Source organism: Bacidia gigantensis (assembly GCF_019456465.1).
Source record: "Bacidia gigantensis strain McMullin 20006 chromosome Unknown contig_246, whole genome shotgun sequence".
NCBI classification, from domain to species: Eukaryota; Fungi; Ascomycota; class Lecanoromycetes; order Lecanorales; family Ramalinaceae; genus Bacidia; species Bacidia gigantensis.
The window spans coordinates 1968003-1992830 of record NW_025408602.1 but is presented as its reverse complement, the minus strand read 5'-3'; the positions used below and the strand labels follow the sequence as shown (position 1 = coordinate 1992830).

General features: G+C 49.5%; 9 protein-coding genes across 9 annotated transcripts; 5 read left to right on the top strand and 4 right to left on the bottom strand.

The window, feature by feature from the left end:
• Window positions 1-141: 141 nt before the first annotated feature.
• On the top strand, window positions 142-852 carry KY384_006255 (uncharacterized protein; the record flags this gene model as incomplete). The annotated part of the gene is made up of 1 exon (XM_044814751.1): window positions 142-852. The coding sequence occupies one exon, from the start codon at window positions 142-144 to the stop codon at window positions 850-852; it is 711 nt and encodes a 236-aa protein (XP_044668901.1).
• A 1403-nt stretch (window positions 853-2255) lies between these two features.
• Window positions 2256-2907, top strand: KY384_006254 (uncharacterized protein; the record flags this gene model as incomplete). The annotated part of the gene is made up of 2 exons (XM_044814750.1): window positions 2256-2655; window positions 2714-2907. The coding sequence occupies 2 exons, from the start codon at window positions 2256-2258 to the stop codon at window positions 2905-2907; spliced, it is 594 nt and encodes a 197-aa protein (XP_044668900.1).
• Window positions 2908-3087: 180 nt separating this feature from the next.
• Window positions 3088-4902, top strand: KY384_006253 (uncharacterized protein; the record flags this gene model as incomplete). The annotated part of the gene is made up of 1 exon (XM_044814749.1): window positions 3088-4902. The coding sequence occupies one exon, from the start codon at window positions 3088-3090 to the stop codon at window positions 4900-4902; it is 1815 nt and encodes a 604-aa protein (XP_044668899.1).
• A 1148-nt stretch (window positions 4903-6050) lies between these two features.
• On the bottom strand, window positions 6051-7703 carry KY384_006252 (uncharacterized protein; the record flags this gene model as incomplete). The annotated part of the gene is made up of 1 exon (XM_044814748.1): window positions 6051-7703. One exon carries the CDS (start codon window positions 7701-7703, stop codon window positions 6051-6053), a length of 1653 nt encoding a protein of 550 aa, XP_044668898.1.
• Window positions 7704-10206: 2503 nt separating this feature from the next.
• On the top strand, window positions 10207-11046 carry KY384_006251 (uncharacterized protein; the record flags this gene model as incomplete). Its single annotated transcript, XM_044814747.1, has 2 exons — window positions 10207-10479; window positions 10606-11046. 2 exons carry the CDS (start codon window positions 10207-10209, stop codon window positions 11044-11046), a joined length of 714 nt encoding a protein of 237 aa, XP_044668897.1.
• A 1879-nt stretch (window positions 11047-12925) lies between these two features.
• KY384_006250 (uncharacterized protein) lies at window positions 12926-14884 on the bottom strand (the record flags this gene model as incomplete). The annotated part of the gene is made up of 3 exons (XM_044814746.1): window positions 12926-13523; window positions 13569-14113; window positions 14222-14884. The coding sequence occupies 3 exons, from the start codon at window positions 14882-14884 to the stop codon at window positions 12926-12928; spliced, it is 1806 nt and encodes a 601-aa protein (XP_044668896.1).
• A 1193-nt stretch (window positions 14885-16077) lies between these two features.
• On the bottom strand, window positions 16078-17503 carry KY384_006249 (uncharacterized protein; the record flags this gene model as incomplete). Its single annotated transcript, XM_044814745.1, has 2 exons — window positions 16078-16557; window positions 17114-17503. The coding sequence occupies 2 exons, from the start codon at window positions 17501-17503 to the stop codon at window positions 16078-16080; spliced, it is 870 nt and encodes a 289-aa protein (XP_044668895.1).
• Window positions 17504-22140: 4637 nt separating this feature from the next.
• KY384_006248 (uncharacterized protein) lies at window positions 22141-23216 on the top strand (the record flags this gene model as incomplete). Its single annotated transcript, XM_044814744.1, has 2 exons — window positions 22141-22247; window positions 22295-23216. 2 exons carry the CDS (start codon window positions 22141-22143, stop codon window positions 23214-23216), a joined length of 1029 nt encoding a protein of 342 aa, XP_044668894.1.
• A 40-nt stretch (window positions 23217-23256) lies between these two features.
• KY384_006247 (uncharacterized protein) lies at window positions 23257-23619 on the bottom strand (the record flags this gene model as incomplete). The annotated part of the gene is made up of 1 exon (XM_044814743.1): window positions 23257-23619. The coding sequence occupies one exon, from the start codon at window positions 23617-23619 to the stop codon at window positions 23257-23259; it is 363 nt and encodes a 120-aa protein (XP_044668893.1).
• Window positions 23620-24828: the final 1209 nt, after the last annotated feature.

Sequence of the window (24828 nt, the reverse complement as noted above, 5' to 3'; positions counted from 1 at the left end):
AAAGAGTGCTCTCTTTCCCCAGGACGCGCGACCGTCCAGACCATGAGTATTCTATAGCACTACAGAGAGCTCATTACGTACAGGAAAAGAGCACACGTGTTGCCACCAGAATGTAAAATCAATCCGGCGCGCCGGCGAACAATGCTTGCTCTGCCCTACACGCTCTCCGCCTCTTTCTTCCTCCCCAGTCTCGCCACCTATGTCGGCTTTCCCCAGAAGAGTTCTTCACACTCAGTCCTAAGCCAGCTCTCCACGTCATCTCAAGGTTTACCAACCAGCACCACCCTTCCAGAACTTTTCCCTTCTCCCCCCCAACTTGGCGCTCCGCCTCTCGGCGTAATCTGCCAGACACAACGCGAACCCGCGCACCTTCTCGACGGAGATTACATCAACGACGTGCAGATCGAAGCCGGAGACGCGTACCAGCGCTGGGTACAGTCACTTGGCACACGCGACGGCGGGCCAGACTCCATACCGTGGCCTCGCGCCTTCGACCCTCAGTCAATGATGGGCACTGATGGCCACGGGAAGCAGTACACGGTCGTTACGCCAGGAGACTGTAAATGGAGCGGGTTACTACTGTTTATGCCGATATCGTACCCAGGGACTGCTGCGCCACGGGTGACTGATGTGGTTGATTTCGAGCCGTACGGGACTGTGACGACTGATATACTGGTTTTCCAGACGAGGGGGCCGGGGTATATGGATGCTGTTGGGACGAGGTGGAAGACTTCGTATTGTGCTATCTTGACGAATTCGGACGCTGGGGAGGGGAGGGAGTTGTATGCGAATGGGAGGGTTAACGCAAGGGTGGGTGGATATCATCAGTGCGACGATGCTGAGGTGCGATGAGTGAAGTGAATGCACATTTGTATCCCTGGCGGCGATGTGCAGGTAAGAGGAGGATCAAGAGTCAATATTCAGCCCTTGGGAGATGCGATGACTCTCATTTGCACGAGATCAACGCCCAGCAACATAAGTTGCTCCACCGACAGCAAAGTTGTTTCACAGGGCAGAGGATCTTGACATCACAACATTCCAAGATTTCGTATGAGCCGTACTGTTTCGGCCGGGTCGTGTTGACCACTTGGCCTGGAGACAAGCGGATTCACGCATCTATGGAGCGAGTATTCTCTTCTCGCTTCGTTCGGACATGTCGAGCTGTGCTTGTCGCTGCTCGACGTCGCCAAAAATCAAATGCCTCGCTGTAGCGGGCTATCATGGAAGCCTCTTGCAAGAAGACACCGCCACCGACGAGACCTCTTACGCAACCTTGATGATTCTTGGGATCGGCATGTCATGAAGTCGCCAGACATATCTCCCAAAGCGTGTTCAGCGTCTGTGATCAACTTCGACACAACCATCCAGGTCAGACGCCTGGCAATAGGCTACTATCCTCTTTGCTCGAACACGATCCAGGCCTCTTGCACCAGGTGCGAGTCAAAACGTGGCAGATCCCGCACTGACGGCATGGCGGAGAGTTTCACGGCCATGCACGTTTCGGATGTTGAGCCGCAAAGCTAGCTGCCGCCCCGTTGATGTCCCTGACGATCCGCATCAATCTCTCAACATGTCCAAATAGCATACTAGTGTTTTGCCACCCATGGTCTTTGGCATAGAATTGTTAGAAAGCTGTCTCTTGATATGGGCCCATCCCTCTTGCAGAATTTCACAAGTGATTCCATCGACTTTCTCGCACTGTTGGCCCCCACAGTCTCCGCCAATGAACGTAACAGGAACTCATGCTTTTTATAAGCGACCGGTTTCGGGCAATTTGTGGAGCCATCGGAATCGCCGGAAGACGTCTATCAGGATTTTAGCTCGTACCTGTCTCCACAATCGGTAACCGAGCTGACAGTCCTTACTTCGTTGTGCTGTTTTGCATGCCATTCCAAATATGACACGCAATTTTGTCGCTCAAAAGAGTCGCAGGTAGGAATTGAGCTCCACAGTATCCGGCTTGGCGACGCATAAGCCGGTGAGCTTCGTCACGTTCCACCACAGTAAGCTTTGTCCGTCCCTCCTCCTTCGCAGGGAGATTGCTGGTGAAAGTCCGGGATGCTGGTTTCACTTTCGTCTCGATGCCACTCTGCTTGGGCGTCGGTTCGAGTATGATCAATCAAGATTCACGCGACATCTTTGTGTACATAAGGCCCCAGAAGGCGTCATCTTTCTCAGTCAAAGCACGTGTTCAGTGAAAGCTCCACCTCTTCGACCTCTCCGCCTGCGACTTCCATATCCTATTCACGTCAATCATGATAATCCTCCCAATCATTCTTCTTGCTCCTTACCTAGCCTTCGGATTTCCCACCGAGAGATCTTCACAGCTCGCATCTCGGGCAGCTGCTGGTCTGGGCGTTCCGGCCGGCGGTGTCGTATGCGCAACTGCCAACGAGAAAGCGCACACTCTCGATGCCAACAGCATTACACAGATCGTGAATCAAGGCGTAGGGAGCTTCCAGGCAGCATTACAAACTGGCAACATCATGGCGCAGGTAGTCAGCTGGCCGAAATTCTTCTACGCCGATCGAATGGCAACTGGTGCTATCGCTGGCTCTCAATGCGATCTCTCTGCAGGCCTTCTTTACATGCCGATATCTTATCCTGGGACCAGTGCACCGAAGGTGTGGGATGCGGGCGATAAAGCACCAGTAGGTATGTTCTGTGGCCGATTTCCTTGCTTGCGCAAACGCTGCTGACTTGGAGTTGGTAGGCATTCCATCCACTGATATCGTCGTATTCCAAGCACCGGACCCAGGAGGTCAGAAGACGGCGGATGGCATTGGGTGGACGAGCCAGTACTGCGGTGTGCTGACGAACTCGGACGCAGACACCTCTGTGCAATTGGTTGTGGGGGGGACGTTTAACATTAATCCTGCTGGGTACCATCAGTGTAATAATGCTTAGATAATCAATCGAATGGTCTGTATCAACTGGTACTTGGTACTTGTGGCTTGGAGCTTGTTGCTTCGCCAAAGAGGTGGCTGTGCTTAGGCATCAATATGCACCTCACTCCCATCTGCCCCGCTTCCCATTTTCATCTGTTCTACACATATCTCATCGAGTGTGATTCATCGACAACTCATGATGGCGCAAGTCGATCTTTACGATGCATTTGAGACGACAAGATGCGTGAGGCTCTTTGAGCTTCTGCCAGGCAAACGAGGCGACGCTTTGCAGGGTCATTTGAGGGTTTCAAACTTCGACAAAAGGCTGTACTATGAGGCAGTGAGCTACGTGTGGGGTAGTGAAACTGATCCAGTCGACTTGAATTGCGACGGTCACCAAGTGAAGATTACCCAGAATCTTGCGGCCGCTTTGCGTCGTTTTCGCCGAGAAGACTCCGCTCGGACATTGTGGGTGGATAGTGTCTGCATCAATCAAGCGAATTTGCAGGAGAGATCTCACCAAGTTCATATGATGAGTGACATCTACAGAAAGGCTTCTTGCGTCCTGATCTGGCTGGGTGAAGACGAGGAGAATGACGCATCCGATGCTTTTGCATGTGTCCGTCAATTAGTCACAAATATTTGGAGTCGGAAGGAAGACTTAGCTCGCTACGTGGATCTCAATGGTTTTATGGTGACGTCTAAAAATGCTGATGAGATAAAAGCCAAGTTCAAGCTGCCATCAACGGACGCCATCAAGTCTCTAGATAGACTATTTGCCATTTCCTGGTTTGATAGGGCCTGGACTTTTCAAGAATATTATGTCGCTCGCGAAAAGACCTTTTTTTGGGGCCTTCACCTCTTTCTTGTAGAAGATGTTGTGAAAGCTTTAAGAAGCTTGTTGTGGTTACACCGTAGCACAGGCGATAAGTTCTTCGATTTGCACATTCTTAACAAAGGTAGCCAGATTATAAGCGATGAAAAGTCGAAAAGTTTCAGGACTGGTGAGGAAAGACGTGATTTCTTCACGATAATCAGCAGGAGGCGAGGGACAAGTTGCAAGGATCCACGCGATTTGGTATACAGCATCAAGGGGATCATTACGAATGGTTCACTGATTGAGGTCGATTACTCTCAGCCTTGGCGAGAGACGTTTGCAGCGTCAACGGCTAGATATATATCAAGTTCGGGCAATCTTGACATCTTCCGTGATGTATGCCCTGGAGAGCAGCATGCCATGTTACCATCTTGGGTGCCCGATTGGCGTGCAAAAGTAAGATCTCCATTGTTGCGAATGACAGTATCCCTTGCTAGACCTTATCATTGTAGCGCCTCTTCCAAAGCCATGTCCCGCTTGTCTTCATCTTACATGGAGATCAGGCTTCATGGAATTCTTTGGGACTCGATTATCGCAATGAACAACCAAGAGACCGAAACAGATATGATCTGGATGCAGAAGAAAATTTTGAATATTCCTCGAGATCGTACCCTAGATTTTCAGGAGCAACAGGAGCTAGTGAACTTTTGTTCAAAAGACTTTGTCTATTTGCCAACCTCTGAAGATGCGTTCGAGTGCTACACAAGACTTGCCTGCCTAGACTTGGATCCCTTACTCTTCGACAGGCGTTTGAACCGACAATCCATGTCAAAGGAACCAAAAACTGAAGGGTATATCCATTCACTCATAAAGTCTCAAAAGCAGTATATGCACGGGCAAAACCTGGCATTTACCAAGTACCGCCGTCTCGGTGTCGTGCCAGGTTGGGCAAGACCAGGCGATGTAGTAGCGATCCTCATGGGTGGGGAAGTCCCCATCATACTACGCCCAGATCTAAGCGATGGAAAGTATACACTGATTGGCGAGTCCTACATGCATGGATTCATGGATGGGGAAGCATTGGTAGAGGCGAGAAAGCAATCAGACCCAAGCTATGATACTAATGATACTTCCTGGCTGGAAGACTTGCACGAAGGGCAGCTGCCGTTTCCTACGACTGAATTCATCATCAAATAAGCTGGCGATGACCGCAAATTCAGGAGTTCGAGCAGACCTACCATCAAAATGCAATTCGATAAAGATTTTAAAAGCCTACGTGCGTCATTGTCTTAGACTCCTCCAGAAACACCTTCCTCACAGCCTAAATCTCACCCGTCCGTTCAGAACGTGACATTCCTCGCACGATGTATTTGCGAAATCACAAGCTACAAATCACAAGCGAATGTCCACCGATCCAAAGACCTCGACAGACCCCTGAAGTCAAAACAAAAGAATATCACGCCATAGAGCACGAAATAATCAAGAATAATGAATCCAAGCTAAACGCCGTACCCCCAGCAGCGACAGCGACGAATCGCAACTCTTATCCAGCCAAAAACAACAACGAACATGTATTCCACTACCGTCAAACAAACGCGACGAGATCAGGAAGAAAACATCGCAAGCCCAAAATAAATCACCTTCAAATAAAACCACAGATCACAACCCAACCACCGCATCTACAGCACCGACGCACAGCGACATCTCCCACCCTCATTCAACCAAACAATAAACACGTATCCCATCGCAGTGACGCTCACACAACGCACCTAAGAATAAAATAATGAAAGCACGAACGAGATTCTAGGGCTAATAGTTAGGGGTGGACTCTTTGTGTCTTATTTGGTGGAAAGGTGGGAAGGTGGGGAAGGCTCTCGTTTGTATGGATTGTGAGACTGGGATATCATTAAGGTTTAAGATGGCGTTGATGTTTTCTTTTGGGTAGACGATACGAGGGGATTGGCTGGATGAAGTTGGTGGGGCACCAGTAAGGGGATCAGGGCAGAGGAACGGTCGTCAAAATCATCAATGTTTTTTACGTATGAACATCTCAGACTGCGCTTCCAATGCAATACTTTTCTCAACTTTTCTTAACGCGAGGGGGGAAGTCAATAAATCCCCCTGCCTTCATTCCTAGCTTGCACAAACGCCATCATTCCCCCTTTCCCATTGCCGTCATCACTCACCCTCCCACCCACCTCACCTCAACTCTCCACTTCCCTCTCTAAAACACCACAACATCAGTAACCCGCCTAACCCTCTCCACCCTCTCCCTCATCTCCTCCTCATCCCTCCCCCCAACCACCAACGTCGCAAAACTGATGCCCTCCCCCTCCAACCCCCCCTCACCCCTCCTCCCCCCCCCTCCTCCTCCTCCTCCCCCTCCAACCCCTCTCCCTTCCCTCCCCCTCAAACCCCCCAAACTCCTCATACCAATTCAACACCACGATCCTGCCGGCCTCAAAGTCCTCCTTCCACGTCATCAGGAACTCATCTCTGGTAGCGCCCGTAGTGATGGCGAAGGAGCTGGCGCAGTCGAGGCCGCGGGAGGTGAAATGGGTGCGCAGGAGGGCGAGGGAGAAGGAGGCTGTTGAGCGGATGTTTAGGTCGATGATGTAGGAGGTTGGTTGTGCGCTAGGCGTGGGTTGGGGTTGGGGGTTGGTGTGGCCGTTGGGTGGGAGGGTTCCGTTTGATAGGTTGGTGTTTGGGTGGTGTCCGTTTGTGAGAGTTCCATTTAGAAGGTTGCCATTTGCCAGATTGCCATTCACATTGATATGCTGGGGCTGGGGCTGGGTGGCAGCCGTTTCCATCACATCAGCGCCGGCGGGCCCGGAGTAGCCTTGTCCGTGCAACCATTTCGCAATTTCGCGCATGAGGGGCGTGGTCTTCTGCTCGAGGGCTGGCTGCTGGGAGTATGTGATGATGTTGGCCATCCAGGCTTGGGAGTCCTGGACTTGGTCGGTGACGGAGAGGAAGGTTGCGGAGCCGTCGAGGGCAACGAAGAAGCTGATGGAGAAATTGCCGATGTAATCTTCAACACAATCAGTTAAGAGGATGGTCCCAGGTTTCAGATGTTGGTTTTCCGGGGTGACGTGGGAGAAAAGGATGGGAAGGAGTCGAGTCGAGAAGTTTTCGATGAGCTGAGTGCGTTCTTCTTCGCTTTTGGTCACGTAGGTACCCGCGCCGGCGTAGGCTTGGGTGTTCTTGACTACGAATGGCAGAGGGCGTTGCGCCATGCGGCTAACGACATTCTGGACGCTTTTGTGCAACCATTCGCCGCGTATTCCTGTGCACGTAGAGGGCACAAAGCCGTCATAAATGTCTTTACAAATGTTGCAGCAAGTTTTAGCATGGGGCATGCACCCATCTAAATGAATGACTTCGCATTTTGGTGTTGGCAGTCCGGATGTTGCAAGCGCTTCCTTTGAATTGAGATACCAGTGCTTATCAAGGTCAAACCTTAGGGGGTAATCCGCGATGCCATCCAGGACGAATTTGTATGATAGGATATCAATGCCGTTCTCCTTCAGGGGAATGGCTTTCGGGCCTGAGCAGAAGATGATGTTTGGCCGTTGGTGTGGGTCTAAGGTATCCAATGTCCGTGCTAACTGATGCCTATCGTGCTCTGCGCGAGCCTTTGAACTGCTCGAGTAGAAGGATATGACGGGCGCATCGCCAGCCAGAAAAGTTTCTCGTTGAGAGAGACCGTGGAGATATTTCAATATATCAATATGAAGTGCTTTATCAGTCTCTCTACTTGGTGCTTCCTGCGACAAATTGTTGAAAGTAGTCTCCTGATAGATATATTTACGATTGCGGGGGAAATCTGTCGTGATGTCCATACTTGAAATGGGAACATAGAACAGATATGCTACACTTTGTCCTCCATCCAATGGTGAAAACTTGCGGTACAGCTCGCTGAGAGTTGTATCGAGTGTGATTTGAGGGAGAGCAACGTTGGCGGCCGGACCAGTTGAGGAGATCATCTCTGATTTCATGGTCAGAAGTAAGGACGAGATCCCCAAAACATGTTGCTACTGTTCCGGACTGGTGATGTCCATAAAGTAAACACTCGTAATCGCTTTTCCCGGCCATGCCCGGTACGAATCGCACCATCATGATGCGCGAGACGCGTATCGGACATCCTCGGCGGTGACGATGAGGCAGAGGCTAGATGTACCGTTAGTTCTGCTTTCCCTAGATCCCAGTAGTGAACGTGTACCGCCACACTATCCAAATCTTATTCCCGAGCAGGGCTCTAGGCCCCCATGGATCGGCCTCTCATATTGACTCAAGGCCATGGGGAGATAAAATAATATCATTTTATCGGAAGAGTTGATACCAAGACGATAAAAGTATGCAGGATGGATGAACAACAGATGACGAAGAAAGAAGACGATGCGGGATGACCCTAAGACTAAGATGGCTAGCTCTTGCGCTATTCTCCATCTGGACCTAGCCCCGCTTGGCGCTCGAACCGCCCCCACCACGTGCAAATTGGCGTGCAAATTGGCGAAATCGATATACAACCTTTCAAATTCCTTTCAATGTCAAATACTGGAGCGAGTTTGCTCAATGGTCATGGTTGTGAGGATCCAGTATTCGGCCAGAAACCTCCTAAAGTGCAACACATGTCCTAGCCACTACTAGCAAGCTTTTCCCAATTGATGCCACGAAATGCTGAAACGTACACCCTATTTCACGTTCCTCAGTTCTTCGCACAAGAGCGAGGGTGAACGGTGAGGTGATATCAGGGATGAATAAACCGAAACGGTTAAAAGATTGACGAAGCTCCGAACGCAAACACAGAAACACAATCAGATGCGTTGACGAAGGAGGTGTGGAAACCAAAGCTTGACGACATTTCGACCCTGCCTCGATGTCCGCACATCTCGCTGTGTCTTTAAGGACTCTCCATTACGCCATTATGGGACCTCGTTTCTCCCGATCGGGACACATGGTTCGCGACTGTGGCTTGTTGTGGACGCCCATACCCACTTCTGCAGCTCGTGACTTCGCTGAAAAAGGGTATGTGGAGCTAATGAGCGGATCATGGTGCCACCAAAAACTTACTCCAACGGTCTTATCCACATCGACTTTCATTCCCAGTCTGTACATGCATCTTTACCGTTCTTCCGTCTACATCTCAACGTGACAGTCAAATAGCTTCATTCTTCTGTTCTTCATCGTCGATCCATCAGCTCTCTCAGCATGCATTTCCTAATTCGCAGCTGCGCCTGGGACGGGCGGCTCCAATGCGTCCGATATATGCTCTACGCAATCCTGGCCGTCTCCGCCATCACCTTCACACTGGCCGCGATCTTCGCTTCGCAGCTTCGCTTCGCTCGTTATAGCGAGGAGTATTCGCTTCGGCGCGACAGTTCGGTGTTGTCTACAAGGTACAGCATCATATCCCTTATCTCATCTCATTACATCCCTTCTACTCGATGAAGAAGAGTTTCCTATCCAATTGCCAAGAGTGTTTTGCTGATAGTCCCCAAGCTGGATCGTTTTCTACAGCATGACGGCTCCGTTCTTGAGCTTTTGGCACTGCGCTCTAGACATCGCTCTCTTTAACAGGGGACTTCTCCATCCCAACTCCGCGCTCATAGGCTCCTTAGTGGGTGTTCTAGGGTGGAGCGTTCAGTGGTGGTTTTGGCTCTATTGCGACTTGCTGGAAGATGTCTGTCCATGCTCTCACCCGTCTGTGGGCCCGTTTAGTGATTATTCTCGCTGGCCAACAATTAATGCGGATGTGGTCCTGGCAAAGTTCTGGTTAGGCTTCTTGGTCATTCCTGCGTAAGTCATTCCCGCAGCTGGACTAGCTGGATGGTGTGATCATATGAGTAACTTTGCATACCGCAGATACGCCGTCTACGGTGGTTTCGCCGCCGCAGCGGTGCATTTCAATCGCAAGCGCAAGATGTCGAGATGGGTGGCGACAGAATTGAATGTTTTTATCGAGTCCACGTGATGTAGAGTGATCGCAATACAAGGAGTGAATTTGTGTCCTAGACGTAATCTACAATCTACCTTTGAGGTTAATCAATGCTCAAATCTCCATACCTGCTCCAATTCCTTGCTATTCCTTGCCATTTTGCAATCGTGGCAAAGAGCTTGAAAGTTACTGAAGCAATGCACTCCACTCTCAAATTGCATTGAGGTGCGCAGTAGCTCAAGAAAAGCCACGTGCTCTGATCATTCACGCTTTCGTACCGTTCTAAGATTCCTACCACCATATTTCCATTCTTCAGATCCACCTGTGGCGCTACATCGAGTATCGTGAGCTCTAAAAGTGGAGATCAAAGAACTTCACAAGCCCCACCAGGAAAGAGGACACTGTTAGTCTCTTGTAAACAATATAAAGACCTTAGAATGTCCCATTCTGATCTCAGCATCATTCATTCATTCATTCTCTTCAATATAACGTCCATACCAGCAACTTCCTTTTTTTTCGATTTTCCCAATCCCAACTAACCACCACAGCAGTGTCTATCCACAATGCTCTCCAAATTCTTCATCGCTGTCCTGATGGCGCTGCTCTCCCTCGTCCTCGCCGCCCCAGCCCATCATGATGATCCCGCCATCGTAACCTACATGCGCGATGGATTTGTCAATGCGCTGAGTAGGGACGAGGTTGGCATCCTGATCATACCGTCCTTTAACACTCGGCCACTAAGTGGAGACGGTGCGAGAGTGAGTCTCATTGCTGCGCAATTCCGCGACAACGCGACCTGTCAAGCTTGCAAGATCAGGCATGGCGTGGCATATGCAGTCTGCAACATTCTCTGACTTTCACACGCCGGATCCCTGATCATTTTTCCTTCTCAATCCCTCTCCTCACACTTCATACCCCACCACCCCCATCCTAGCACTCCACTTCACTCTCAACTAACACAGTTAATTCAGCTCTTCGCCTACGCCCTCAAACCCGACTGGAACCCCTCGAACGAAACCATCTGGCCGGACGACTTCAACATCGAAACCCGATCCATCCAATGCGAAGCTCCCTTCCACCAAGACGTGAAGCAGACCTTCAACATCACCCTGCCGGCCCTCCCCACCGACGACCCTCGCCTCGTCGCCCCAACCCTTGACCTGACGCCAGGCCATACGTGCACGCATTTCTTAGAACGGAAGAACAGGAATTATGATCATTTGCATTTGTGGTATGGTGGGGAGCTTTCCTTCGATGTGCCGGAGGAGATTCGGAAGTTTGATGCGCTTCTCAAGGTGCGGAGGACGCCGTTGGGCGAGGCGCATGATGCGGGGAGGTGCAGGTCTGTTGAGGGTAAGGGTGTTAGTTGTTGGGTGCCGAAGAGTGGGAAGGAGGCTTGGTAGGGTATGCAGACGAGAGGTCTGAGATTTCGGTGGAGATTGAATGGAGCTGGATGGGCATAGCTCAATGGGTTTGTTGGTGTTTTTATGTACTGAAATGTAATCAAATTGTATCAATGCCCTTTTGTCGTCTTCTCTGTATCTCCAGGTGACATTGGGCGGAGTACCAGTTTTAAGAAAGCTCATTGTGCTTATCGTCCGTGAATGCGTCCGGAACCTAAGAGCGACATCAGCCGATACGTCATCATTTGTGGTCCTCTCAGATTGGTGTCTGGGAAAAGATCCTCTGAGCTGTTTTATATTGACGCCGAGACGCCCCAAGACTCCACAAAGACCCATAAGAGCCAAGTGGCGTCGCCGCAAAGCCAAAGGCATGGTCGACGTGGCAAATTTTGCACTACAGACCTCCCTTACGCCCTCGGGGACGCCTGAAATTGTATAAGTAAGCCTTCTTTCCTTTCTACAACTCCACATCTGGTCAACCACCACCGAGCCCCACTCCACCCCTCCTCTCCTTCTCTTCACTTTCTCAAACCACCGCCTCATCCATTCGACCGCTACCCCAAGCTCATGCACCACCAACTCCTTCAGCGCCCCATAAAACCCATCCCACCAAACCCCATCCATCCCAGCCCCCACCCCCATCACTTTTTCAATATCCCCCGCTAAAGCAAGCCACAACCCACCCTCAGGTCAAACATGCGCCTATTCCGCTTTCCAGGCTTGAAGACCAGGATGGCATCGAAAGCAAAGCCCGTATCATCACTCCATGATTCAATATTGTGGGAGATCTTGATAATTGCATCATCACTGACTTCACTATCCACGGCGTTGAAAAGCAGCAGCAGCGCGATCACAAGCCCCATTCGGCGAGATTCGCATGATTCTGGTACGGGAATTCAGAGTGCATACTCAGCTTCACGATCTTGAACCCCGATCAAACATTTCGCTTTACGCAGGAGGGCTGAACTGGGCAACATGTCGGTGTGATGGTAGATGAAGTTGCGGAGTTCTAGTGGTAGTCTACCAAGCAAACTAAGAGTTGTCGAATGATCTGCCATGTTACGAAGTTCTCAACACGTACAATATCATAGGATACCCCTCGAGAAGGTAATTATTCGACGGGTAAATCGTTAAATCGTCTTGGTATATTTGTCGAGATGTGGGAAAGTCTAAAGAAGGGTCTCTTTTGAAGACGGGCCAGCTAAAAAGTGTTTCAAGCAACAGAGAAGCTGATGAGACTTTAGATCCCCAACAAGTAAAATTTACGAAGTGAGTGCATACACCACTTTCAAGCAAGAGGGAAACCCTTGGGTCTGCCTGCATTGTTCCAACAGAAAGCTTGTATGGCCAGGAGTAGGCCAAAAGGGAACTCCGTACCGATCGACTAGAGCCACGAGTCATTTGATGGATTAGGAGCTGCAAAAGGCATTTACTCGCGCTTTCCCTGAGGAATTCATAAGTAATTCAAATTCCTGACTAAGCGCTTAATAAATCAAAATCCGAATTACCCACCATTTACCCGAGTAATTCGCGAGTAATTCAAATTTCTAACTTAGCGCTTATAAATCAATATATAATTCATCGGTGCCTTCCCTAAGGAATTCTTTTCGACAAAGTACTGAAGTCACTAAATCGCTTGAGACTAGTGTCTTGAAGTTCCTTTGAAATGTCTAATGAACGTAAGTAGTTCATCGTGTGTCGCGAATTGTGTTCTAAACAGTGAATGAAGTCACATCAAAGGTACTCTCCAGCTATCTGTCGGCAACAGAATTCCAACGGCCACTGGGATGTGAGGATCCTCCATTTCTTGCATAATGCCAAGAACCTGTTTTGTGTCTGAAAACTCACCAATTTACCTCAATCTTGCAAAGGCGAGCCTTCATACAGGCGTCGGGATACTCGGGATCCTTGGCGGCCTGTTCTGCTCAGAAGCCTGGCGCGAGGTAGCTTTGAATTGTGATCTACGTTGCTGCTCGAGCTCTCGCTCACCTGTCGTGGTCCTCGATCCGTCGAAGCCATATTGGTAGTTCCACATGTTTCTCCTTTGCTCTTCTTCTGCTCTCAATCGCTCAGGGCTGGAGACCTTGGCAGCGCTCACACTATTCTTCCTCTTTCTTCTTCGTGTCTTTCTCTTCGAAAGATGGAGAAGTCCTTCCAAGGCTTTTTGCCAGGAAGATTTGTACGCAAAAGGAGCGAGTAGAGGGGGTTCGTGGTACGATGTATCGAACTCGTCACCAAGAACGAGGGTTTCGTATGAGTCGAATACGTTATTATCAAAGAGGAAGTCCTCGCCGAGGATCAATGTTGCGCAACAGTTGCGGAGAACTTCCAATGTCAAAGGAACTGCGACGCCATTTTGCAATGTCCACGTAGTTTTCACCTGACCCAGAGTTGGCTGCGTCGTACCGTCTGCGAATTGTAGATATCCGCAAGCTTCAGCGTCGTCATCAATGGCTAGACCACGACTCGTCGCATAGCTACATGCGTCAGTGCGACAGTGATTCAACACTCGTGTAACTCACTCGTAATCGATCACGTTCCGCTCAGCTCCTGTGTCTGCAATGCCCGAAGCCGCAATATCGTCCCCCAACAATCCGTCTAGATACATACTGTTGTCTCCGACGAGGTTGATACTTGACACTCCACTGGCGCGAAATAGGCAACTTGTGAGTCGTTTTCGAAATTTCGACAACGTTTCTGTTGCAGTGAGGAACTTGCGGCCGAGAAGAAGATCATATGGGCATTCAGGCAACACATGACACATTATTTTCAGTTTTTTTGAGGCTTCGTTCGCGAAAGACCATTGAACACTGACAGTTCCTGCGGTAAACTCGTCAGCATGGATGTCGTATTTTTGTTCGATGAAATGAATGGTGTTCACACCCATGGACTCGATCAGCGTCGAGTTGCCTTGTTTGAACGTCTTGCCTCTGCCAGCAAGTACAAGGCCCATCTTGCCGGCAAATGAAGCGGACATGATGTTTTCTTCGGCTCCAGTGTCTGCAACGGCGGGAATGTCGCAGTCATTTATGGAACCTGAAAGACCACGCTTCACTTTGTGGTAGCTCTTCCTTTTCACATTGTGGTAAATTTTCTTTGGTCCATTGTCTCCGTGGTCTCATTGGAAGCTATTCAAGATTTTCTGCCTGAGCTGCAGTCTTCGAAGGGATTTGACGTCTTGAGGATCTTGGTTCTTATTTGGTAAGTGGCGCGCCAATTGCACTCTTAATCGATTACCAAATAAATCGGAACCGTGAAAACGTAACACAGTCATCTCAGCAGCAAGACCATTCATTAACTCCAAAAAGCCAAAGCCGTGCAAAACCTTGACCTTCACGATCTTTTCTGATCCGATCGAGAAATGGGTACGTATGTCATCTTCAGAAACAAACGTTGGCAAGTTACCAACATAGATGCGGTTTGTGGATGCGCGAAATATAGAGGCACATTCTAAGTCGTTATCCACTTCCGCAGTACTTCTGTAATCCACCAGTTGTATTGGAAACTGATATTTGGCGACGAAGTCAAATGCACATTGAGACAATCGAGCATTCACTTCACGGAGCACGTAGTCTTGTTCCATAGGCTCTAAGCTAAAGGGAATATGGGAAAGTTCACGTTCCTGTGCGGAAAGTCTCGTCACATTCGTCTCTAACCCGTCGAATTGCTCTCCAGATGTCCCCTCTCGGAATTGATAGGGCTTGTCGATGACTCTAGGCAAAGCTGAGGACTCATGGTCATATACAGGATCACCCGCAGAGTCAGTAAGAGCTAAGGGCATCTTCTCGGGCAGGATAGTAGTTTCTTCAAAAGCCTCGATGCGCGAATACTGCGTCATTCTACGGAGTAAGAGGCCGCCTTTTCCTCACAGGTCATTTGACCTTCTTCGTCCCAAATTCCCTACGAATGCGGATAACGGAGTCCATGCGAAGATCGTTGCCATCCCTGAACAGATGGTTGAGTATCTGTCCCAGCATGGGGTTTTTCCAGGTCGCAAAGAGTCAAAAAAGATGAGGGGAGGTTTGCTACCTTCTTATACATAATGAAAATTTCCCCACCGCTGAGGGGCGCAGCAGCGTTCGGATACACTGGTAGCGCGACTACTCATGCAAGTGAGCCCCAGCGACCCAATCACAAGAAAAAGGGTTCACCGCCGTCTCTGCCTTGTAGCCTTCCCGGGAGTCAGCTAGGACTCCTGGGGTGTCCCACGAAACGGGTTGTCCATGTAAAGACTCTGGCTTTTCCGGTGCTCAAATCTCCAGCTACGATCATGCAGAATGTCCAGAGCGGGAGCTCACGATATCGCATTTGATTAAACAAACAAGTCCTCTCTGTCGCGACGGGCGACGCCGATCAGAAGCCCAAGGCTAGACTTCTTTCGAATTTTACCCCGCCAATAGTCTCTATCTCGTACACAAAATTTCGTTCTTCAACCATATCTCGATCGTCGAGAACAATGGCTGAAAAAGCAACGATGTCCGAAACGACAGATGAAGCTGAAGCGCATGCAGGTGCATATCCTCCAAAAAGAATCTTCTTGCGGCTCAGATCAGTCGGCAACCCAGAATACGTTCGTATATGCGAAGCGTTCCTCCAGTCACATGGCTACGGTCCATTTGATACGAGAAACAAGCACAAACCTCATTACGAGACCCCAGTCTAACACTATCATATCGTTTTCGACATCGACTATAGGGAAAACGAAAATCCTGATATTCAGAAGGTACCCCATGAGGTCTGGGCTGGAAAGTACCAAGCGGACGACACGCTGTAAACAGAAAGCAGATTAGACATTTTCACTGCGGCTTGAAGCTCATGAGACTTAGAACCTTCACTCAGCTCGATCAGAAAGCGGTCAGGTTTGCGATGTGTTACACCCATGAATATCGCTGGGGGAGCCAATGACGCCTCCCAGCCTTCAGTGGAGATGCTGTCCCGATATGTTTCGCCATGAGAAGAACGAAGCATGTGGAAAACATTGTCAGTGTTATCAAACGAAAATCTCGACAGGGAAATTGCGCCAAGATCAAATCAGGCGAGCCCTAGCACTAAGCTTTCTTTGTCACGATACCCCGCACATTTTGAGGAGACGGTCTTCCCGAGCGTGCATATCTTCAGGACTTTTGACTTGCAAATGATGTGGGCATCATGGCTGAAGTTGCCCCCACACCAAAAAGAATCTTTATCAGAATCCGATCGAGTGTCAGTCCGCTCGATTTCCAGATTGCGGACGAGTTCCTCGCGCAGAATAGCTACAGCACCAGCGAAGCAGGCGAGCATTTCGTCCGCACGCAGCCCAGAGATTACGAGCATTTCGTGATCGTTCTTGATATGTACTATGCGCAGATCACTGATCCCGATATCAAAGAATTGCCCCATGAAATCTTTGTGGGGCGGTGCGAAGATGATGGCAAATTGTAGGTCGGGGTCCGCTTCAGACATGTAGCCTGATCTCATTATATCGTGTACAGGACCTTTAGCCGCCACAATGGCCGAAGCGTAGACTTTGCGCTAGCCTAAACGTAGCTATACGACTGGGGGAAATACTGACGGCATGCTCTACGCACAATGTATCATCACGAACTTATCATCATGAACAGTAGACGAAGAGGATACGAAAGAAGGTCTAATTGAATATTAACACTACTGTATAGTACAGGGTGTCTTGCAGCATTACCTATAAATGGGTCTCTGCAATAGTAGCGCACTGACAAATCGTCGAGCTTGCTTACCACGCCGCGCTGTTCGGGTGCTCAAAGTGTAACGAATTGCTCAATAACACCATACAATGGATCACCATGGCGCGGAGCCACGTTCCAACCATAGGTCAGGTCAAATTATCGAGTCGACTCGAAGAGAAAGATGGAAAATGGTGAAGCAGAACACTGCATAGCGGCAATGAAACTGACAAAAGGGATATATCAGACAGTACAAGTCATCAACCCATTGAAGGTAGACAATCTACCATCCTCCACAAGCCTTACACATACCATCCCCCACCTTCTCCATCTATCATCCATCACCCCAACGGCACTCAAACCCCTCCATCCCTCGGCAACCAACAAACAGGCCCCACATCCTTCTCAGGAAGCCGACACCGTCCCGCTTTCATCGCATCCACCTCACTCGCCCCCATCCTACCCTTCATATCCTCATACCTCCTAATCTCCGTCGGCACATCAATAAAGATATTCCCAAACGTAATCTGCAAATTATCATAATCGCGATGATGCAATTGGCCCCACAACGTGCACGCATGGCCGGGTGCGATAATTAGAGGCGGATGCTTGACCTCAGTCCCGTCAGGAAATTTCACGGGGAAATATTGACGCTCGGATTCCTTGAAGTTCTTGGAGTAAGGGTCTTCGCGCATGTAGCAGAGGATGTGCTGGACCCGCGTGTCGTAGTCGGCGGGATAGAGGAGGTGCAGTGGGTCCAGGGCTTGTGCCATTGTCATTGTTGAAAGCTAGGGGGTTTGTGAGTGGATGCTGTGGGGTTTGTGGGTAGGGAGGCTGAGGAGAAAGGGGGATTTACCTCGGCTGTCGGCCAGTAATCCTGGGGCTCGTCGTTGTTGAAGTTCGGACGGATGAGGATGCTGAACTCGTCTCGACTGAGCGAATTGTTGAACCTGTCATGCCATTCGGCGGGAGCTTTGGACAGTAATTGTGCGGGTAAGGGAGTTGCGTAGCTTGGTATCAAGGCCAAAACGGCAAGAGAGTGAATTAAAGGCATGGCAGGGGCAGAATTAAGTGACAGTTAACTCAGAATTGGAATTTGAGCTGATGGTCACAGTACAAATGTGTCGAATTTCAAGTAGATGGAGGGGAAAATTGGTAGGAGAACAGCAAGTTTCTATATACTCGCGGATTCTCCAAAAAGTTTCTCCCTTCTCAGTGGCGCTTGTGGTTTGCCAAAGCCAGAACTTTAACCGCGTTGATACCTCCTCTTTTACGCCAACAGCCACAGCGGAACGCCAACAGAACGTAATAGTGCCTTGAAACTGTGTCACAAACTCAAATTATGCCATGTGTACGTTTTCGACACCAGCGACTCTGTCAGTAATATTCAGTTTTAATAGCTAGCCAGCCATTTTCTCTACCAGGTCTTCCGGCCTCGTGTTCATCAAGCTCTGCGCTTGTTGTACACAATGTCAGCCACAGTAATGCGCCTAGCATACAATTGATAAACTTGATTGTGTGGGATGGCATTATAAGGAGATTAAGAGTCTCGAGAAGGCATCTTGAAACGCTTGGGTTAAACACTTGTCTTCCTTTGCATATTGCAGACAAGAAGTCAAGTCCTCTTGACTAGCGACAGGAAATACAGAGGTCATAGAACGGCTAGTTGGACGAGAGGGAAGGCTCCCCGAGGTTTTCAAGGTGGCGCAAAAGCCACTCCGATTTATGTGGCATTGAGTGGAGTCTTCGGAAGACTACAAAGGACTTTCGCCTACGATGAAATTTCATAACTGTTTTTAAGACTTCTCAAATTTTATTACGGTCCGTTGGAGCCTCATTCTCAACGCTGAGACGGTTCTGTGTCGTCGGTTTCGGAGTACATCTGCCTACATTCCGCCCCTCGCGTCAGTAAAAGTAGCTCTTCTGGGCTTTCAACCGCGGGAAGAGGCAATTTGCTCCCTCGCTGAGCTGTTAAAAGTTTGCTGTCCGAAATTGCAATTTTTTTTAAGGCTTGTTGGTGATTATAAGCTATTCCGCACCACTAGATCGACTAGTGCGGACAACAAGAGCCCTGGGAAAACTGAATGGTCTATCACTTAGACCCATCAAGATCCGAAGACCCTGTGGAAATATGAATGGCACCCAGAACTAACAGTAAATGTGACCTGAATAGCCGAGAATGATGGGTAGAGAAGCCAAAACATCCAGAACCACTTGGGCGCACGTCAACTTCTGCCAAGTGAAAATGCTGAGCGTGTTCCATAAAAGATGACCAAAGCGAATACCTAACTTGAGGCGGAGATGTATGGGCATTCAAACTAGTTGTGAAGCCCATTTTCATTCTGCATCCCTCCACAAAGACACACTTTTGGACCGAAGATTAGAGATGGAGCATTACAGCTCCTTCCTAGCCCTGACTTACCTGTTGATGCATATCTCAATCCCACCATCATCGACACCGACCTCCCAAACAAGGACCGCCCCCATCAGCAACGCCATTCCCACTGACTCGAACCTACAAGACATAGGTTCCTCACTCAATAAGTACCCCTCCACCTCCCAACACCGCCACCCCACGTCTACCTTTAGGCGTTCATAATGCTGATGGAGATGGCGGAGGCTCGAAGATCCTCCAATAACTTTATGAGCAGGCGCAACGACTCACCGGGCTGAACAAGAAGTCAAAACCCTCACGTAACACCTAGCCCCGACTTTTCGCCGTGCCATACACATTGAGGGCCAGAGCATAAGTATCCACACTCAGCGCAACCCTCTGATCCATCTCTCGAATCCCAATTGCCGTCTTCGTTCCCAGACGCCGAATCTCCAAAATTTCCTGCTCCGATGGCAAAAGAGAAGGGTGAACCGTCAAGCTCTGCAGACTGATGTAGTCGTAGCGCCAGCATCCGAACCGTCACCCACACTCTTATAGCCTCATCTCCGAAAGTGTTGACAGCGCTGAGATAATTTTCCATCGGATATCCAACGCCCTGACTGCGCTAGGTTAACAACAGTACGCCCTGACTGCGCTAGTCTCAAAACTGCGTATAAAAAGTAAACTAAACATATGGTTAACTACAATGATTATGCAGGAAAGCAGCCACAAGAGAATTGCACCCGTTGCACCCAATGCACCCCCGAAAAGGGCATCTCGAGTCCCGAGCAAACACGCAAGATTCCCCCCCATCCCCCGCTCCAGCATCCCCAGAACCGCGACCTCCGCAGTATAGGTCACCTACGGTCACAAAGGATAAAAAACTGAGGGAAGTCAGCAGTATCGCTGGCGCCACTCCTACGCGAAGATCGTCCCGGACAAGAACATAGCCGCAGTAACTGGCAAATACGACCCAACCAGACGACGGTGAAAGCGGCTTCGAGGCATGCGATGATATGCACCCCTGACGCCCATATCACCGGGATCGTGCGGGAAGATTGGCGGAGGTTAGGGGTGAAATTGGCTGTTGCGACAGATCGGAGGTTTTGTTCTGGACTGATATTGTTGCGTGTCGCTAAGGGATCCGATAGCTTCGCTACGAATTATCACGTGTTCACTCCTCTCCCATCTGTGCTGATCTCTCATCTCTACTTAGTCCTTCGGAACTGCCGGCTTATATACGTGTTGTGGGATTCGGTTGTATCGCATTAGCATCTTGGAATCAGTACGCGGATCACATTGCAGAGGTACGTGTACCCTGCATTTGTTATGAAGAGTCTTTGCATTTTAGTGTATTTTGCTGCTCTTCAGATAACTCCTTCAATTTGTCTAATATAGGGCGTCCAATTCATACTACTCGTATTAAGCTTGGGTGGTGGGACAAATTCGCTCTTCTGGAAAGACAGTCGACGACTCGCAACCGTGGGAAAGCTTGCTTGCAGGTTTCCTTTGTTGGAAAACAGAGGCCGTGGCAGCGTGCACAAAATTCTGCCTTCTTCGACCATTATCCAGGCCTGAGTACGATCTTTTGAATGCGCTTCCATTTTGCATGCCTTTATCGGGATCAGTCAGTGCTTCAATCTCAACCACCAGTACATCGTTGACAGCAATGTCGAGGCTCTTATCTCGGGTCGCAAATGCACGACTCGAATCCGTGGAGTTGTAGGAACGATCATGACCGTGCACAACAATCTTAGGACCCTTGTCTAGCCTTCAGCTGATGGAGTCGATGTAGCAACGATAGTCGGACATCCATGATGGTAAGGATCTTGGTGCACCTCTAGGATATGCCTGACCAATGCTGACCAAATCAAGGTCGACAGTTTTCATAGGTTTTGATAGAGAATTTGGTGGTGTGCAGGGATAGATGTTTGAAATGGCAGTTCCTCGCACCCACCCAAAAAGGCTAAAACACAATCAGTCAACCTATCAACCTCACATTTCCCCCTCGCACAAGCACCTCCACGGCTCAAAGCTATGCGGAAGATTGAATTCATATCCAGCTCGCTCTCTTTATTATCTTCAAAAATGCACTGCTTCAGCATATACAGCATCAAATCCGGTCTGGCAATCCCTCTATCGAGCCCCCCCCACCCCCACCCCCCTCACCCCCGTCCTTTACTCATTACTCAAAATCTTCGCGTATCCACCATCCGTTTTGGTATCCACAATGGCAGCAGCCGCCCCAACCTCCCCCTCCGCCCCAGCCGCAGCAGCACGCTCGATTAGGGACTAGCACTGAGCGCGGCGGGCTCGGCGTAGGAGAGCCATACGAGCCACTCTTTCACATTCGCATTGCACTCTCCGGTGTAATCTTTCAAGCTGGGTTTCCAGTCCGTCGATCGCGTTGCGAGCGTGTCCTGTTAGGATAGATACTTCCTCGCTCGGCGTATTCTCAGAGAGTGCGCGCCCGAGCAATGTATCGTGCCATCGGAGGCCAGGGCGATGGGAACGTTATAGAAAAAGAAGTAGTCGAGAGATGGTGAGGTAGCCTGCGCGGTGGGCGTGGGCGTCGTGCCAGGTCAGGGGGAGGTGGAGGAGAGTTCGTTGGGAGATATGCGAATGATATTGCTGTTGCAGAAGTCGTGCAGGTCTTTGAGTCAGTGGAAGAGATTGCGTTGTATGTATCTTCGTCGTGGGGAAATTTGTCGATCTGTTAAATACGACGGACGACATTGTACCTTGGCTAAGGCTTTGAAGCCTTTCACCGGTATGCAACGGACAATTGAATTTCGATAATCGAGCTGACTTAATCGCTGGTCCCTTCTAAGCTAGCGTCGTTCGAAGCGCGGTGCGGAGGTTTTCGTCGCTACCTCCACCTGCATTCTTGCGCGACAAGTATCTGGCGACGGCAATGTCTTGTCTTACACGCTTAAAATAGGACCACCGCCTGGACTTGACCTGCGTCATCGAGAGGTCACTGTAGGAAATGTTTCCAATGCTCTATGAGCAGGTTCATAAGCCACGATCAGAATCGGTAGCATGGGCAACCTCAAGATACTCAGGTCTCTTGTTTGCTGGGCTTATGTCTGGTTGGCCTGTACTGCAGTGTCATTACCAGTGGATGCTGATGGCGCACAAGTCTCACAGTACGTAGATCATGTGAATCGTTACCAAATCACTGACAATATGAAAGGTCCATAAACACGACCCTTCTCACCGGCGACGAAAATATCCCCAGCGATTTCAAACTCCTTCTAACCATATATGACAGTGACATCAACGTAATCTCCTTCTATCTCAACTCGATTGACGCAATCATCGTACTCTCACAGCGATCATGCTACAGTTCCACAGACGGCTACCACCTTTTCGATTTACCCCCTTACATGAGCTTCCAAGCTTCAACAACAATTTACCCACATCTGATCAATTGCCATATCATATGGGCTACACAGCGTCTCGTGTCTATTTTCTTTGGTAGTGGTGGTAGTGGGCAGTACAAGGAAGCGGCGGGACAGATGCGGATTCTGCAGCAAAAGCGCGCGGCCGTCGTGGGTACATTTTCGCTTAGGCAAAGTAATGGAGTCGTGGATAGCCTCAGTTCAGGTGGAACCTCCTCAAAGAATGAGACGATTGTTGCGAGGCAGACTGCTTTAGAGTCGAGACAAACCGGAAGCGATGGGACGGGAGCTATTGATTCACCAGGTGTTGACTCTGGTTTCGGTTTTGATGTTGAATGGATTGAAGGTGCAAAAACTCTAGGCTCGATCAAGGTGTTTGTGTCGGTTGTGAGAGCACTAGCAAGAATAGCAGTGGAAGATGCGGCTGCGAGTTGTTCTGCATTTGACTATGAAGATTCGGAGACGGAGGTGTATATTGGCATGAGGGAACAGTCTCCGAGTGCAGGTCGTGTCTTCTATGGTGACGTGTCGATTAGTCTTCAAAAGTTGGTCATTGCGATGATTGATAAAAAGAGGTTCGCGGAGGTACAAGTGACCTTGTTCAAAATGAATCCCAGAAGAGTCAATTACGGGATTGTTACGATCTTGAAGAGTCGGGCTGGTACCACCATACAATCTGTTGATAATGATGATGGCTTAGGAACGGCATGGTGACCGTGTGCTTATATCTCGAAATCAAATAGTCTTTCATGTATCAGGCATTGCCATCTCCCATGTACAAAAGTCCTAGACCAAGTGGAGCTTCCGAGCTCCTCGTGTTGTTCCAAAATTCAATGGAACCAGGGCGGATCTCGCCCCAGTTGGCAATAATCTGCTGCAACCCAGTCACCATGAGCTGAGCGCCGCGTAGGGTGAATACGTTTTCAAAACCGTCGCTAGGGGACAAGATGATCTCTTCGTCTGTGAGCTTGGCCCATTTTTTGGGTGCAAAAGGCGCGTCTTGTCCACGTTGCTCAATGTCACCTTGCAACTCCATATACACGCTTACAAGAAGACGCAGGACGTTTCGAGTCGACATAAAATTTGAGTCTGGTATTGAAATGTAATGAAGTGACATCGCCGTGTGAGGGAAATGCCAATTCACGTCGCCAGGCAGGGGAGGGGTCCCAGAACTAATATTTTGTCAGCGTTGAAATGACATGAATCCTGGTACTCCGCCTTTTTGGTACCTCTTGGATGAGCTTGCGCCTGAAATATTGTATATGTTCAGACCCGGACTTCCAAGAGACAGCGCTACGATTGCGTCTGGACATAGAACGAAGAACACCACCAATCGACAAATACATTGAGATATCTGCATGGTCGCGCGATGACGAAGAGAAAGCAAGGTCATCAAAGCGCGCGGAAGTAGACGGACCCATGCTCACTAAGTAGTAGGAAGCTTCGTATAGCGATTTTTAGAAGCGAAGTGACACGAGTTTCAGCGCTAACTGATCGCTTCGAGGCATCGGGTTGAAAGGCCCAATAAGAATGGTCGCATTCGTTTCCTGACCCCCAATAAAGCATGGATTGTCATCTAGAGTCTCAGCACCCACATGTACGAGATTCCGACCAATCATCGACGGAGTGGCCATGAAACGATCTCTACGACACCTCGCAGTGATGTATAGGTATGCGAGATCGCATGATGCCTGAATACTCACACCGTTGTCCTTTAGCACAATTCTCAACAAGGATGCCCGTGCAGAGTCCCTTGTTGCGCGCTCTGTATAGTATCCTCGGCTCTTAATCATCGTTGTGTCCACCAGCTCTTGCTTCCTGTTTGATTTGATCTCTAGCCTGAACACATCCAGTCCAGCTCGTCGTAGGTACAGATCAGCAACACGTAGCTACAGGACTCTCGCATCGATGGTGCTTCAGATATGTTCGCGGACCAAGACCTTGACAGCGGCTGACCTCGGACGTCGCAATGAGACGTGATCATCGAACGACGGGGTTGCTGGAGCACCGTAGACTCTGCATATGCTACAATGTCCAACCGCCACGCTCTCAGTATATGTATTACCTGCTCTTAACCCGCGATCACGTCTTTCTGAGGTTGCAGGCCTCTTCAATATCTCGTGGAACTCCATCCTCATCCATTGGACCTCGGGTCTTGGACCACTTGCATGTCACCCATCTCTGATTGTCATGATCTCTCCCAATCTCCAGACCAATCTTTACCTAGACCTCACAGTGTACCATGAGCCTTCTCTTTCAGTATGGATTCGACGTTAAGACTCGTGCGGTACGACCTCTGCGTCTCAGAGCGACGCGTTCCAAGGAT